The 13,656-nt window shown below is 37.4% G+C and overlaps 1 protein-coding gene across 4 annotated transcripts in view; it reads left to right on the forward strand.

Moving 5' to 3' along the window:
- The window catches only part of LOC122401498, a 71,933-nt gene that overhangs the window by 13,928 nt on the left and 44,349 nt on the right, over positions 1-13,656 (forward strand). For 3 of the 4 annotated variants that reach the window (XM_043403679.1, XM_043403670.1, XM_043403688.1), the window contains 2 exons: positions 13,161-13,307; positions 13,386-13,505. In XM_043403679.1, the coding sequence (XP_043259614.1) occupies positions 13,161-13,307; positions 13,386-13,505 (267 nt within the window). Of the gene's footprint in view, positions 1-13,052; positions 13,308-13,385; positions 13,506-13,656 lie in introns of all 4 variants that reach the window. The other variant, XM_043403697.1, reaches the window with a different exon arrangement.

The following is a 13,656-nucleotide window of genomic DNA, read 5'->3' on the forward strand; positions in this document are numbered from 1 at the left end:
CATTTCGGAAACTATTTATATTATTGAGATGCTTTTTTTGTTTTGTTTGGAAGGAGTTGGCCTTTCTAAATAAATTTTGCCCCAAATGAAAAAACAATTTTGCAAAGTCGAAAATTATATCAAATTTTTATTTTTTAAATACAGGTTCGAGGACATACTTTTAAAGATTTGAAGATTTAGAGAAATAGATAATAATCCATAGATAAAACAAGTAAGAAATGAAACAACTAGTTATATAAAAACAAATATAAAAAGAGAGAAAAGAAACTAGTAATTATGTAGTTGTATATTAAACATAAAAGAATAAAAGGTAATGAAGAGGCAAATGAATTGGCAAAAGAAATGACCGGAAGAAACATAGAGCAAGAAGAATGTGCAATACCATTAGAAGATATAATAGGAAATGTCAAAAAAGAAATTTTAGAGTAACAAAAGTAAGAAGTACAGGTAACCCTCCTATAATACGGTAGATAGGTTCCTAGAAAATGCCGTGTTGTGTAAAAGCGTGTTATATGAGACCCAAAGCCAGTACAAAAATGGGGGTTACATTCCGAAAACTTATTAAAAACAAATATTTTTTTTTTAATTCTACATAAGCAACTTAATTTTTATGAAAAATATAAATGTATACAGGGTGTTCGGCCACCTCTAGCAAAAATTTTAATGAGCGATAGTAGAGGCCAAAATAAGACGAAAATCAAGAATACTAATTTGTTGATGGAAGCTTCGTTAAAAAGTTATTAACAATTAAATTCAAAAATTTCAAATCGTTCTGGAAAAATTATTTTCGGTTGCGGGGATCAACTACAATCATTTTTGGTGAGTACACATACCTCCGAAATCCTATCTACTTTCGAGAAAAAAAATCGAGTAGGTGCTGAAATTTTTCGGCGAAAAAAAATTTTTCAAATCGTTTTAAAAAAATTATTTTCGGTTGCGGGGATCAATTACAATCATTTTTTATCATTACACATACCTCCGAAATCGTACGCACTTTCGAGAAAAAAATTCCTTACTGAAAATCCAATTAGGTGCCTAAATTTTTCAACGGAGAAAAAAAATTGCAAATCGTTGTGGAAAAATTATTTTCAGTTGCGGGGGTCAATTACAATCAGTTTTTGTCATTAGACATACCCACGAAATCCTGCCCACTTTCGAGAAAAAAAATAGAGAAGGTGTGAAATTATTCGAGAAAATTAAAAAATTGCAAATCGTTGTGGAAAAATTATTTTCGGTTGTAGGGTTCAATTACAGTCATTTTTGGTGAATAGACATACCCCCGAAATCTTGCGCATTTTCGAGAAAAAAATTCAGTAAGAGCGGCACTTTAAACGTTAATAACTTTTTAACGAAGCTTCCACCAACGAATTAGTATTCTTGATTTTTGTCTTATTTTGGCCTCTACTATCGCTCATTAAAATTTTTGCTAGAGGTGGCCGAACACCCTGTATACATATATTTGTCATTGCCTTTGTATCATTGTATAATTATATACAATACAGGGTAAGTCTCCTAACATGACGAACTCAAATAACTCGTAAAGTATTTGTTGTACAAAAAATTGACATTCTTGATTTTCGTCTTATTTTGGCCTCTAGAATATCTCATTCAAATTTTTGACTGTAATAGACAGCACTTCGAACACCGCTTGAAATAAAATTTGTTTAAAAAATATCTCAGTAATTATTCATTTGAAGTCCCACTTTGTGTAATACTTTTTTACGCAAAATTTGATGATTTATCCGAATTCGAAAAAAAATATTAGACGTTCCATTTAAAAAACTGAAGGTAACCCTAATACCTCAATAAAAAAGTAAGGTAATAAAAAATAGATTAGAGCACTGTATGCCCTTCTGTTGCGCTAGCACGTGGTTCTAATAAATTTCAGATCCCAGTATTATTTTTAACATAAGTAATACTTTATTAAATTCAATAAACGTGGTTAACAAATAAACAATTTCAAGTAATATTCTTCTTTTTGGTTGGATTCTTTTAATACTCTTTTACCACTTTTACTTCTACGTTACTTCTACGTTTTACGCCTCTTTCAACTCTTCTACCACATCTACTCTTTTACCATACGTGCATCCATACATACATACACACCATTGCCAACTTATAGGAAGATTATTCCTTAACACCTTCTAGATACCATGCAACTTTTGTTTGAAACATTTTCTCGTACAACGAATACCTTACGAGTTATTTGAGATCGTCATGTTAGGAGACTCACCCTGTATATGAATATAAAGAAATGCCGCGGTGGCAGTCTGCCGCAAACTGCTAGTTTAAAGCTAGCCTTATTATGTCGAAATTCGTTTCAATGCGATAAACAAACGTCGACTGAAGACTTGACAAGGACTGAAGAAAAGAATGCTGAAAATATAGAGGTTGTCGATGTGACGCAATTATTGGCCTCTAACAAAGTTTTTTTAAAGTATTAGTGCTCAGTGTCCAATAATTTACTTTGCCAGAAATAAAAGTATGTATAGTTATTAATATTGTTATAGTTAAATTTGCTTGTGTTATTACATAACATACATTTCACATTTATCTTGCAGGTAATACAGAATTAAATTATGTCACATTCTAAAAGTATTAAGAAGAGATCTACATATACAAGAAGAACATAAAGTTTTTCATTCAAGCTGGGAGTTAGATTATTTCTTTGCAGAAATAAAAGATCTTTGTCTTTTTAAAGTTTCATGTTTAATTTGTAAGCAAAGTATTTATATCTTGAACGAATTTAATTTAAAGTGTCATTATGAAATATCTGAATATGACCAATATACTGAAAAAATAAGAGGAGATAAGTTAAAACATTTGAAATCTTTACTTTAGAAACAACAATTGGTATTTAAAAAAGCTTTTAAAGACAGTAAAAGTGTTATGGAAACTGGTTTTGTTATTGCGCAATTGATAACTAAACATTCAAAATGTTTTAGTGAAGGTGAATTTATTAAATAATGTATGTTGAAAACTGCAGAAATACTTTTTTCAAAAAAAGTTCAAACTATTGAAAATATTTCAATATCAAGAAAATATGTTGCAGAAAGAATTAATAATATTGCAAGTAATATCAGTGAATATCTCGAATTTAAATTGCAAAACTTTTTAACTTTTTCAATTGTAATTGATGTTACAGGACTATTACAAGTTGCCATATTTATTTGTGCTTGTGATAGAAACCTTACTGTGACTGAAGATCTGCTTCATATTTTTTGTCTCTTAATGATACTACTACGGATTAAAATATTTTTTAGTATGTTTATGAATTTTTAATGAGATAGAATGTTCCTTTATCAAAACTAGTGTGCGCGTGTGTCTACAGATGGCGCAAGATCAAGGATAGTGTAGCGGTATACCCGAGGTGTAGGAACAGTAACTTCCACGTGTTTTACTTTTTCCGTATGCTTTTTATTCTTCGTACATCTACTCTCTCGGGAGGACTACACGGAACAGGACGAAATAAAGAAAGGACTGTTGTACCTAAAACTAGCTTAACCTAGACGTACAACTACCTACTGCGTCTATATCTATTGCCAACCTTAGAAACATATATATCTAGTTCTTAGCCTAGTTACTTATTCTATAGGAGAGTACCGCTACAATAGCGTTGTGGATAGGTTCGTGCTGGGAGAGTCTTCAGATATATAAAGTTTAATTCTGTTGTTGTGTTAACTAAAGCTTTTATTTACGCACAATGCCATATCCTTACTTCTAGCTTTGTCGAGGCGTCGAAAAGAATTGGGCCCTGAAACCCTTGGGCCGAAAGAAAGGGGGTGCGCGAATTTAAATCTAATACTACCAACTAGTGACTTAGGTTTTACTTAAACTAACTAAAACTAGGGACTTAACTAGATGGCGCTTGCTACGCCTGTTACGTTAGCCGCCACAGTGCTGAGTGAGTTAATACAATTTTATTTAACTCGCGAATCTTATTTCTTTTCTTACATAAGTCTTTGGAACTCTTTGGCTTGAACTTTCTGTATTTTCGCAAAAAGCTGGTTTTAAACGCTCTACGGAGACATTAACGGGCTTACTTTTATAATTAATCTTAAAAATGTGATCTGTAATTCGTTCAATTATTTCAAACGGTCCTTCATATGGCGTTTCAAGGGGCTTCCTAACTGCATCTATTCGGACGAATACGTGTGAACATATATATAAAGATTCACCCACTTTCTAACAAACTCTGTCGATTTCCTCATATAACGAGCCGTCGCAGAAAATCTTAATTTTGGACCTTTCGGATGCGTACAAAGAAATACAGCTTCGTATCGCCTAGCGTACGCCGCACTCATTTTTAAGCATTCGATCGCTCGGGCTGACAAACGAATACTGCTTGAGTATGGGACGCGAGTCGAGTAACGCGATACTCTTTATAAACATCTGAAGTAGATCTGATAAATCTTACCGGTCTTCTAGCTCCGTCATTCGAAAAATCGCTCCAACGCTCTTATAAAACAGACTGTATGATAAAATGTTTTCGTGACAGAATGATGCGCAGTCGGTACAGGCTTAATCTTTCTTATGTGTTGTCTGAATTTTTCTAAAAATATCTGTGGATCCGTTGTTTCATCTGTAGTGACGAAAAATTCGCCAGGTAGCCGAATTGCCGAACCGTAAAGCATTTCGGCTGCGGATGTGTTGCAATTTTAATCCGCAAATTGTGCCGTGATCTTGGCAGATACACAATAATTATGTAGGAAAAAATAACCAACACTTATTTATTTATTGAATGTATCAAGAAGTTTTACAGAATTAAAAAAGCGAATATATAATACAGTATGAGACACGTGTTTTCTAGCGCACACCTTCTACGTGAACTTGAGACAAAAGAACGTAGAACAAAAGGTGGAGCATCTCTTTATACATGTTGCTATTGTTCTGCTTTATCGACTGGGTAACAGGTGTCGCCTTCATAGGTGATAAGATGTCGCGTATTTCAACAGGATGCTTTAATATCTTCCTTGTAACTAGCTCGGAGCCCCAGCAATACGGTGGGAAGAATTTCCACCCAGTTTGCGTTTTTGTGGCACATTATGGCCGCCTTGAGAGGCCTGTGCCATCTTTCAATTATCCCATTAGATTGCGGATTATATGCGGTAGTTCGTGTTTTATTACATCCCACTAAATTTGTCAGAGCTTGAAATAATTGGGATTCAAACTGAGTGCCTTGATCCGTTGTAATGGTTGCTGGTGCTCCGAATCTCGCTATCCAATTGGCATATAACGCCGCTGCTCCTGTTCCGCTGCAAACGCCCTCGGCTGTTGTTACGCCACCGTCCTCTCAGTTGGGCCTCGAGTCGGGATAGCCGTCTGGCCATGGCGGCCACTTCGCCATCTTGAACTCTGGGCCTGGCGTCCCTCGTTTCGGGTGGGGTGTAAGCGTCGTCAGAAATGGCGGCCACCCCCGCCATTGCTGAGCGTTCCGACACTTTGTCGGCCAATTTCGCTTGATGATCTAATTGCGCATTGTCGATAACTGCCAGAATATCCTGCACCCTCGCTGGAAGACGCTGGATCCACAACGTACGCAGTGCGTCTTCGCCAACGCTTTTCCCCGCAAGCTGCGTCATTTCACGCAACAATTCCGACGGCTTTTTGTTGCCGAGCTCCATGCCGGTCAGCAACCTCCTTAAATTCGCCTCGTCCGATTTTGCTAGACGATCGATTAAAGCCTGCTTAATGTTTTCGTACGTTGATTTATCGGGCGGGGCCTCGATAACGTCCAAAACTATCTTCATTGTTGCCACGTCGAGATTTCTAATGATGGCAGAGCTCTTTACGGCATAGGCTCTTTCACTATATGCCGCGAATTCTTTCTCCAACATTGTAAACCACAATCGTGGTTCCTCCTTCCAAAAAGGTGGAAGCTTCACGTTTCTAAACTCGTGAGCTTGGATTTCCGGACGCACGCTGGTCGTCATGGCGTCGTTATCTGCGTCGTCGGGTATCTTTTTATTTTCCTTTTTTTTCTTACACCCACGAAACAAAATTAAACTTCAAAGAAAAACCGAGGTTTCGGTACCAATGTGGTGGATAGGTATCTGCTGGGAGAGTCTTCTAATATAAACTTAATGCGGTTGCGTTAACAAAGACTTTATTTTAATACACGCTTCGGTTTTCTATGCTTCTGTCTTCTCGAGAGCGTCGAACAGAACTGGGGACTTTTCATCCCTTGGGCCATGTACCAAGGGGTGCGCCAACTTAAATCTAATACTACCAACTAGTGACTTTGGTTTTACTTAAACTAACTAAAACTAACTAGACTAGGAACTTAACTAGATGGCGCTTGTTACGCCTGTGACGTTAGCCGCCACAATAGCGTTGTGGATAGGTTCGTGCTGGGAGAGTCTTCAGATATATAAAGTTCAATTCTGTTGTTGTGTTAACTAAAGCTTTTATTTACGCACAATGCCATTTCCTTACTTCTAGCTTTGTCGAGGCGTCGAAAAGAATTGGGTCCTGAAACCCTTGGGCCGAAAGAAAGGGGGGGCGCCAACTTAAATCTAATACTACCAACTAGTGACTTAGGTTTTATTTAAACTAACTAAAACTAGGGACTTAACTAGATGGCGCTTGCTACGCCTGTGACGTTAGCCGCCACAATAGGTATGGTGGTTTGTATAGTCTCTCAGGAGGAATAAATATATAAACTGTTACATTGAACAAAATTCTTTATTGCCCGTACTAGACGTCTTCTTACTTCGAAAATACAGAGAGAAAATAAGGCTTCCTTTTGTTTCTTTGAAGCAGAGATGCCAGGTTCAGCATTGGGTGTACTACTCGCCATGCCAGATCACGTGTACTTACGTGGGCTCGTAGAGTTTCGGAAAGTCGACAAAGGCAAACTGACGCATGCTCTCTTTCTCGATTCTCCGAAGCTGCCCGAAGTAATTTCGGACCGCCTCGTGGGAGTCGAGAGAGAAAGGCTCGCATTTGCCTTCTCGCGCTGGAACAACTGAAATCCGACCTCCCGTCAACACCATACGATTTGGAATCTCGAGACAAGATTCTCGACTGCCCAGGCATTTTTACTTTCCGACCTATGTACGTGCACATAAGCAAAGTACCCATAATGAAAAAAAATTTTGTAAAATTTATTTTACGGAAATACACGTTTTAAGACCCCCTGATCATATTTTAATTATTGAAAAAAAAGAAATTTTGTCAGGAGGTTTGAATACCTCACCTAACGGTGGTCCGGATCTCGAGGGAAGGAACGCTGGGAAAATAAGCGGTGCAATCTGATTTTTATTTTCGCTTAGTCGTCTTATACGACTAAGCCGTTTATTTCGTTAAATTTGACTCTTAATTACAGTATATATAAGAAATTAGGGAAAAAACCCAGACATCTAGCTGACGTCTAGAAAAACCCTCGCGTCGTTCGGCCGGATAGCTCGCGTCGCGCTCTTCTGGAACAGAAAGAGAGAGACCGAGTCTAGGCGTTAAATACCTGACGTTAGCCACGTTGTGCGTCACGCTTTGTTCCACACGCTCCTGGTTTGCGCTTGTCGCACTCAGGAGCGGGAATCTCAGCCGCTGCGATACGCCGCTAAGCTAGCGTACTGTATGTGTGAGCGTTCCCTTTAAATCGGGAATCGCTCGCTTATTATTGTCGTATACACGAGATTTACTCTCGATTTCTTTTACGACTGCAACGTTTGACTGTTGCGAGAGAGGACGATTAGAGGGAGGTTGTAAGGCTCCAACCGTCACCCGGTCCTCGGCCCTATACCGTCTTCGTACGTGCGTACGGGCACGGTGTGGTGCAGGTTTGCCAACGGCGCCCTTGGGTCGACTTAATATTGGGCCTGGCACCACATTGCTTTATGAATCGACATTCTACGCGCAGTGACCGTACTAGACTGGCGATCTTTGGACGCGTTCTTGCGTTTCGCCGTAAGTTGGGAGTTAAAGTTGTTCCACGCTTCGACTGGAAGATGGCAAGTCTAGCCAGGGTATTTTATGCACGCCTGGACTGTGGGTTTGTAGCCGTGTCGGCAGTCAAAAGGGGATCGAGTCTTATTCTCCATCCTCTGGAAGACGGCAAGTCCACCCAGGGTATTTTATACACCCCTGTAAGGTGGGTTAGTAGCCGTTGCGACAATCAAGGGAGGATCGAGTCTTAAGCTCGATCCTCTCACACGACCGCTGTTTGCAGCAGTTCGTGGACAAGTCAGGCTGACGTGAACCGTAGTTCACTGCTGTAATGGAATCTCGATGATCCCAAGGAGTTGCCGCAGTCGTTCCTTTTAATCAGGTCGTACTCAGGACCCACAGATTAAAATAGCCGATCCGACAGAACGGAATTGCGAGTAGTTGGCTGATAGGAGTTTGCCTATGCAATCTCGACCAGTAAAACTATCGCGTGTCGTTGTCTGTCCCTGAAAAAGCTCGAAGAACCTCGACGCTTATTTCTTGGTTATGTCGCAATGAGCGAGATCGAATATCGATTAGCTCGTGACAAGAATCAGCTAATAATTTTACCAGGTACCTCGACGAAAATTCGAATAATTCTGAACTATTCGGAGATTAGTGGGAATTCTGCGGAGCGTGATCGATTACCGATGTGCTCCCGGCAAAATTCAGATTAAGAGTGATGGACGAGCACGGACAGTCTAAAATGTAGGCTTAGGCGGAGGAACCTCCGCCTAGCGGCGCTGCCGTCGTTTTTATCATACGTCTCTGTCCGACATATAATCGTACCTTCTCTATACTCGTGCGTTGAACCGCTTGTTCGATCGTGTGACTTTCAGAACAAACCTGAGAATCGTGGTTTTTCTAGTTTATATTGTGTCGCGTAACGGACGTGGCGACCAAAAATCCTCTGGTCGGTTACGTACCTTGAAAACAACACTGTTTAACGAATTTTATTCTATGTTCGAATATTTCGAATTAATGCGATATTTAAACAAATTTTTTTTTTATTTTTCTTATGTATGAACGTGCATATCTATATTATTAATACGATTGAGTATAAATGACTGAATGAATTTAAATGAAACTTTACATTTAAGTTTTATGTTCTCATCTCAAAGTCTGTTTAGACTTTGACTATAATTGTTAAGATTAATTGATTAATTTATTCTCTTTCTTCTCACGGTTTAATATTATCTTTATTAAATTACATTATAGATTACATTTGTGGTGTCCGAAGTAGTGTCTTACACGTGCTCTACTGTCCGTTCTCTTTCCGATCATCGCTTGTAGCCCGTCCCCCCACTCCCCGTCCCGTGCAAATGCGCACTCGTCTCTTAAGCCGTATTTTCATATTTACATATACTTCCACTCTCAACACACCTTCTTAAATTTAAAATACAACTTTAAACTAATATAATAATCTAGGTTATAACTCAAACACTGTAAATTCTCCTCAAAACAAACTCAACTTGTTTCTAAAATATTCAAACTTATTTCTACCTAAAGATTTGGTGAATATATCAGCAATATTTCCTTTAGAATCTATTTTTTCGATATCAATCTTACCTGCTATACATATAATTTTCATTTACAAAGTGATAGTGTACTTCTATGTACTTTGATTTCTTTGTAAAGTTTCCCAAATGGCTAATTTCTACTGCTGTCATATTATCTTCATAAATCTTAATTGGGCCTTTCATCTTAATATCAAAGTTTTTTAATAAATCTCTTAATACTAAAACTTCACTCACTGACTCAGATAGGGCTACATACTCTGCACTCGTAGAAGATTTGGTCACACTTCCTTGTTTTTATATTACCAAACATTCTTATGACATAGCCAGTCGTGGATTTCCTATCTATAGAATCTCCTGCCCAATCCGCATCAACAAAACAGTCTATTATATCATTTAAATTTTTCTTAAAATTCAGTATTAAATCTTTAGTCAAACATAAATATTTCAAAATCCTTAACGCATATTTATAATGGCTATTATCATAACAATTCTGAAATCGGCTCAGATAGTTTACACTGTAACTTATATCTGGTCTTGTTCCAGTACTTACAGTGCGCAACAAAAAGTTGTACGCACCCACTTTTTTTCGATTATCTAACGAACGAGTTGTGATCCATGGATGAAACTTTTATACAATAAAGAGCATTTAAAAACACACATTCTTATTATTTGTATCATCCAAATTGGAGCACACGTTCCCGAGTTGTGCAGCCGGAACAGTTTTCAGCTGGAACGAAAAGTTGTACGCACTTAATAAAAAATTAATTTAGTAATACATGAAACGCATTTTATTGATGGATACAGTGTTTTAATAATTAATGGGACCTCCTTTATTTTCTAATACTAAAAGGAGTCTCCTCGGAACACTTTGGATCAGTCTTCTGAGGACTTCCGGTGTGATCACGTTCCAAGCGTCGATTATTGCGTCCTGTAGGTCAGCAATGGTTTCGAATTGTCGATGATCCTTATACACATCTCTGGCTATAATTCCCCAAACATTCTCAATAATATTCAGGTCCGGACTTATAGCCGGCCACTCCAAAACCGCGATATTCCGGTCCGCGAAAAACTTTTGTGTCTCTTTCGAACGGTGAATAGCGGCATTATCTTGCTGAAAAGTATCTCCATCATCCATATGAGGCAAAAGGAATACTTCAAGAGTGCGAATGTAGTCCTTCGAAGCCTGTCGACCGCTTAGAAATGCCATCCACGATTTCTTCCCGAGCTTGAACGCGGCCCAAATCATAACACTTCCTCCGCCGGCTTGCCGTCTGACCTTCCGGGGTTGTTCCTTCCTGGTATCCTGCCAGCAGTAATCCCATCTATCAGGACCATCAAGATTGAACTTCTTTTCATCGGACCACCACACATTATTCCATTCGGACGTCCACGCATGGTATTTCCGTGCGAACTCCAACCTGGCTTCTTTATGATGCGGTTTCATTCTTGGTTTTCTGGTGATTTTCCGATATTTGATATTGGGATCTTCAACTAATCTTCTTCTAATAGTTGTATGGGATACCTCGTTCTTCAGTTCCGCGGAAATCCGGCGTGTAGACATCTTCCCGTCCGTGGCCAGCTTCTTGATCCTCCGAAGTGATCGCTCATCCAACTTTCTCGGACGCTCTGGAGACTTCTTCTTTCCATAATTTTCACGTAATCTGATGAGGTTTCTAATTATTCCATCAGATCTACCGAGTTCTCTTCCAATTTGTCTCATTGACTGTCCACGACCGTACATTTCCCATGGACGGTTCTGCTCCTCCACGGATAATTTCGCACCACTTCCCATTGTTGTAGAATCAGAACTACGAGCGACGATATCGCAACGACAAAAGACGAGTGACGATATTGTAACGACAAAAGACGTTCGTCTATTTCCAGTCTGATTCTACAACAATGTTTTATTAAGTGCGTACAACTTTTCGTTCCAGCTGAAAACTGTTCCAGTTGCACAACTCGGGAACGTGTGCTCCAATTTTGATGATACAAATAATAAGAATGTGTGTTTTTAAATGCTCTTTATTGTATAAAAGTTTCATCCATGGATCACAACTCGTTCGTTGGATAATCGAAAAAAAGTGTGTGCGTACAACTTTTTGTTACGCACTCTATACAGGGTGTCCACGCTAAAGTGTGATAGTCGCGATATTTCAATAACTATTGATGATACGAAAAAATTGTTTATATGTAAATTGCAGGTTAAAATGGGATCTCTATTTTGGCGTAAACGAAAATTTTGTTTATGTTATTAATTTAAAAGATCAAGACGAATTCATTAAGCTGCAATGTATTCACCCGATATTTATTAGTTTTCTAGACATAACACTTAGAAATTGACTGATTTTCAGCGGAGACGTCTCAACTTGAGTGGTAAGCTGGTAACTCATAAAAGCGGTCCTATTGTTGCGCTGTTTGACTCTATTTCTTGAAACGGATAGCAAGGGTATAGCTCGGAACGGCAGGCTCGAGTATAGTGTCGTTAATAATTTGGATGGTTAATACTTCCCATGTTTCTTACTTTTCATTATCATCAATAGTTATTGGAATATTGCGACTGTCACACTTTAGCGTGGATACCTTGTCCATATGTACATATGTAATAGGAGCTAACATTTAATAATCAACTTACAACTAACAATTAATAAATTTGTAGATCATTTGTACATATTTTTCATAATTTATTTGAAAACATGTATAAGTATATACATAGAATATAACATGATTAAATTGCAAAACGGGGTAATTAACAAAACAATTAAGTCTTAGTAGCATAGGACAATAATTTTTAAGAACAGAAAAATAATAATAACACTTAAAAAATAGTAACCTTTATAATAATTAACCCTTAATCATAATACTAAAAATTATAAAAATCGTTTATATTTAGAAAAATAATAAATCGTGACACGAAAATGATAATGGGGCTCTAGAGCCCTAGAAAAATAGGCCACAAAAATACATTGGATATAAGGTCTACTCGTATACCTCGTCTGTGGTAAAAAGAAAACGAGATAAAAGCCGTGAATAGCTCTGGCTGCTATAACTTATCGACAATAGATCACTAACCGTAAATGGAATTCTGACGGTCGCTCAGGTGCTTTGTATTACCGATCTATGAATATTTTCCAGTTTCCATATGAATCTCCACAAGTTGAATTAAGTAGGAACAACTATTTTTTGAGATTGTCTGTTATTCGTCACAGAAAAGTAGATGGCGTTTAAGAAAAAAAAGTTTAATGAACTGTTAGATATTAACAACATTATAGAAAGTTGTAATCTGACAGCGTCGAGAGAAATTAATAATTTTTTGTGAAATTTATGAAAAGATAAAATTATAAAATTATGATAAGATTATAAGTAATTTATATAAAATCAAAAGCTTATAGCATTATGGTGGTATTCTAATTTAAGTTTCTACTTTGTGCTACATCCATGAATCTGTAATCTAGACTGAAAAAATAGGAAAAAAAATCAGTCGATAAGACAGGTGGCAATATCATTACAAAACAGCCATGACTTATTGATAATTAACTGATAATCGTAAATGGAACTGTAACGGTACTCGGGTGCTCTGTATTACCGATCTACCAATATTCTCCACAGTTACCATCGAGCGTCAACGAATAAAAATATTCGTGTTTCGATTAATAAATTCTGCACGTCGATCGTAAACAAATCAATATTCACAACGAATATGAATTTTCCATGCAGACCTTAGATGTATCGAAAAGGAATAGCGAATTACTTAATTTAAAAGGACAGACGTTGGATCCCGATCACTGTGAACCATTGGAAGAAATTTTTAAAAGAGTTCAATTTAATAAAGTTGATTTAGAAGCGACGTCTTTGGACGATGAGGTAATTTTCCTTATTTACTAATTTTTTTTAAACTACTTTTTTTTACTGTTTGTGTAACATTTCTATTTTTAATTACAGAGCTCTGTGATATTATTCGATATGCTAGAATATTACGATTCAGCGAGACACCTGAATATTTCGTCGAATCCAAACATTCTGATTCAGGGCTGGCACGCGTGCGCCAATTTCATAAGAAAGGTATACAATACAAAATATTCTTTTTAATAAAGATATTTTAATACTGTTAATTTAATACTAGATTTATAGACATTGATTGCACACAGTTTTACCGAAACCCACGTATGTCGTTAGTAAATAATATTTATTGGCTCTATAACTATATGTTGAC

Source organism: Colletes gigas, unplaced genomic scaffold (genome assembly GCF_013123115.1).
Source record: "Colletes gigas isolate AHSC1104 unplaced genomic scaffold, ASM1312311v1 Colletes_gigas_Sc00002, whole genome shotgun sequence".
Taxonomy (NCBI): domain Eukaryota; kingdom Metazoa; phylum Arthropoda; class Insecta; order Hymenoptera; family Colletidae; genus Colletes; species Colletes gigas.